Source organism: Merops nubicus, unplaced genomic scaffold, assembly GCF_000691845.1.
Source record: "Merops nubicus isolate BGI_N331 unplaced genomic scaffold, ASM69184v1 scaffold18406, whole genome shotgun sequence".
In the NCBI taxonomy this organism is placed as follows: domain Eukaryota; kingdom Metazoa; phylum Chordata; class Aves; order Coraciiformes; family Meropidae; genus Merops; species Merops nubicus.
The window spans coordinates 1-1,589 of record NW_008614558.1 but is presented as its reverse complement, the minus strand read 5'-3'; the positions used below and the strand labels follow the sequence as shown (position 1 = coordinate 1,589).

General features: G+C 58.6%; 1 protein-coding gene across 1 annotated transcript in view; it reads left to right on the top strand.

The window, feature by feature from the left end:
- LOC103774851 (translocating chain-associated membrane protein 2-like) overlaps positions 1-1,315 on the top strand; it is a gene marked incomplete at both ends in the record, with an annotated part of 4,534 nt that extends 3,219 nt beyond the window's left edge. The window contains 2 exons of the mRNA XM_008942283.1: positions 1,014-1,098; positions 1,245-1,315. Of these exons, the coding sequence (XP_008940531.1) occupies positions 1,014-1,098; positions 1,245-1,315 (156 nt within the window). The remainder of the gene's footprint in view (positions 1-1,013; positions 1,099-1,244) is intronic.
- Positions 1,316-1,589: the final 274 nt, after the last annotated feature.

Here is a 1,589-nt window from a genome sequence, read left to right as displayed (position 1 = left end):
GCTCTGGAGAGATCCCAAACCCTCCTGGCTGTGCCCCTGGGCACCCTGCTGTGGGTGAGCTGCTGGAGCAGGGGGTTGGATTAGATCTCCAGAGATCCCTTCCAAAATTTACCATTCTGTGATTCCTGCCTGAACCACTTTGGACAGGTCACTTTCCTGTTCATTTTTTGTGGGGGCTGATCCTCCCTTCTTGGGGTTTTGCAAGAGGGAGCTTTGCTGAGGGTGTGGAGACCATGGCACGAGCATCTGGATAGCTCCAGGCGTGGGCAGCTCTGCTCCCATGTGATGTCAGCCCAGAAGTGGTGTCTCCTAAATCCCATGGCTTCAAAGCAGTGGAGGGATGGCCCAGTGCTCTGTGGCCAGACCACTTCCCTGGTGCCCAGGTCCTTGGGGTGGCTCACACAGCTCATCCTAGCTGCAGATGTCCCTGCTCAGTGCAGGGGGGTTGGACTAGATGGCCTTTAAAGGTCCCTTCCAACTCAAAGCATTCTGTTCTTTCTGTGTACTCCACTCCCATGAGACTCCAGCTGGAGTCCTGTGCCCAAACACAAAGAGGACATGGACCTCTTGGAGTGGGTCCAGAGGAGAGCCATGAAGGTGATCCAAGGGCTGGAACCCCTCTCCTATGAGGCCAGGCTGAGAGAGTTGGGTTGTTCAGCCTGGAGAAGAGAAGGCTCCAGGGACACCTTATGGCCTTCCAGTATCTGATGGGGACCTACAAGAAAGCTGGGGAGGGATGTTTTACAAGGGCTTGTAGTGATAGGGTGAGAGGTGATGGCTTCCAACTGGAAGAGGGGAGATTTAGATCAGAAATGAAGAAGTTCTTCACTGTGAGGGTGGTGAGACCCTGGCCCAGGCTGCCCTGGATGTGTTCAGAACCACGTTGGACGGGGCTTGGAGCAACCTGCTCTAGCGGGAGGTGTCCCTGCTGGTGGCAGAGGGATGGGAACTAGATGACATTCAGTGTCCCTTCCCACCCCAGCCGTTGCAGGACCCCATGACCTGTGTTGCAGGTTCCAGGTGAAGTTTTTCTACCTGTGCCAGCTGGCCTACTGGCTGCACGCCCTGCCAGAACTCTACTTCCAAAAAGTCCGCAAGGTGAGAGCCGGCCGGGTGCTTCCCCCCCCCTCAAGTTTGGGGGTGGCTGGGGTGGTTTCCCCGCTGGTTTTGGGGAAAGCCAAGCTCGGGGGAGTGGGTGGGTGAGGGGGGAGCAGAGGTGGACGTGGCTTTTCTGTCCCTGGCAGGAGGAGGTCCCCCGGCAGCTGCGGTGCATCGCGCTCTACCTGCTGCACATCGCCGCCGCCTACCTGCTCAAGTGAGTTGGGTTCCTCAGCTCCCAGCCCTTGGAACAGGCTCAGGGGGGGTCCTTCAGCAGCCTGGGTCAGCTGGGAATGCCCAGGGGGGCGTGGGGGGTTAAAGGGAGTGGAGGTAGGGGGGTGGGAAAGTAGCTGGTGGTGAGGTGGACCTCCCCGCTGTAGGGGGTTGGTCAGACAAAGCCACGTTCTGGGGGTGGTCCCTGTTCAGGGGGGTTGCAAAGCAGATGGTAAGTGGGGACCTGGTGGTCTGCTGGAGGGTTGGGAGGCTCTGCA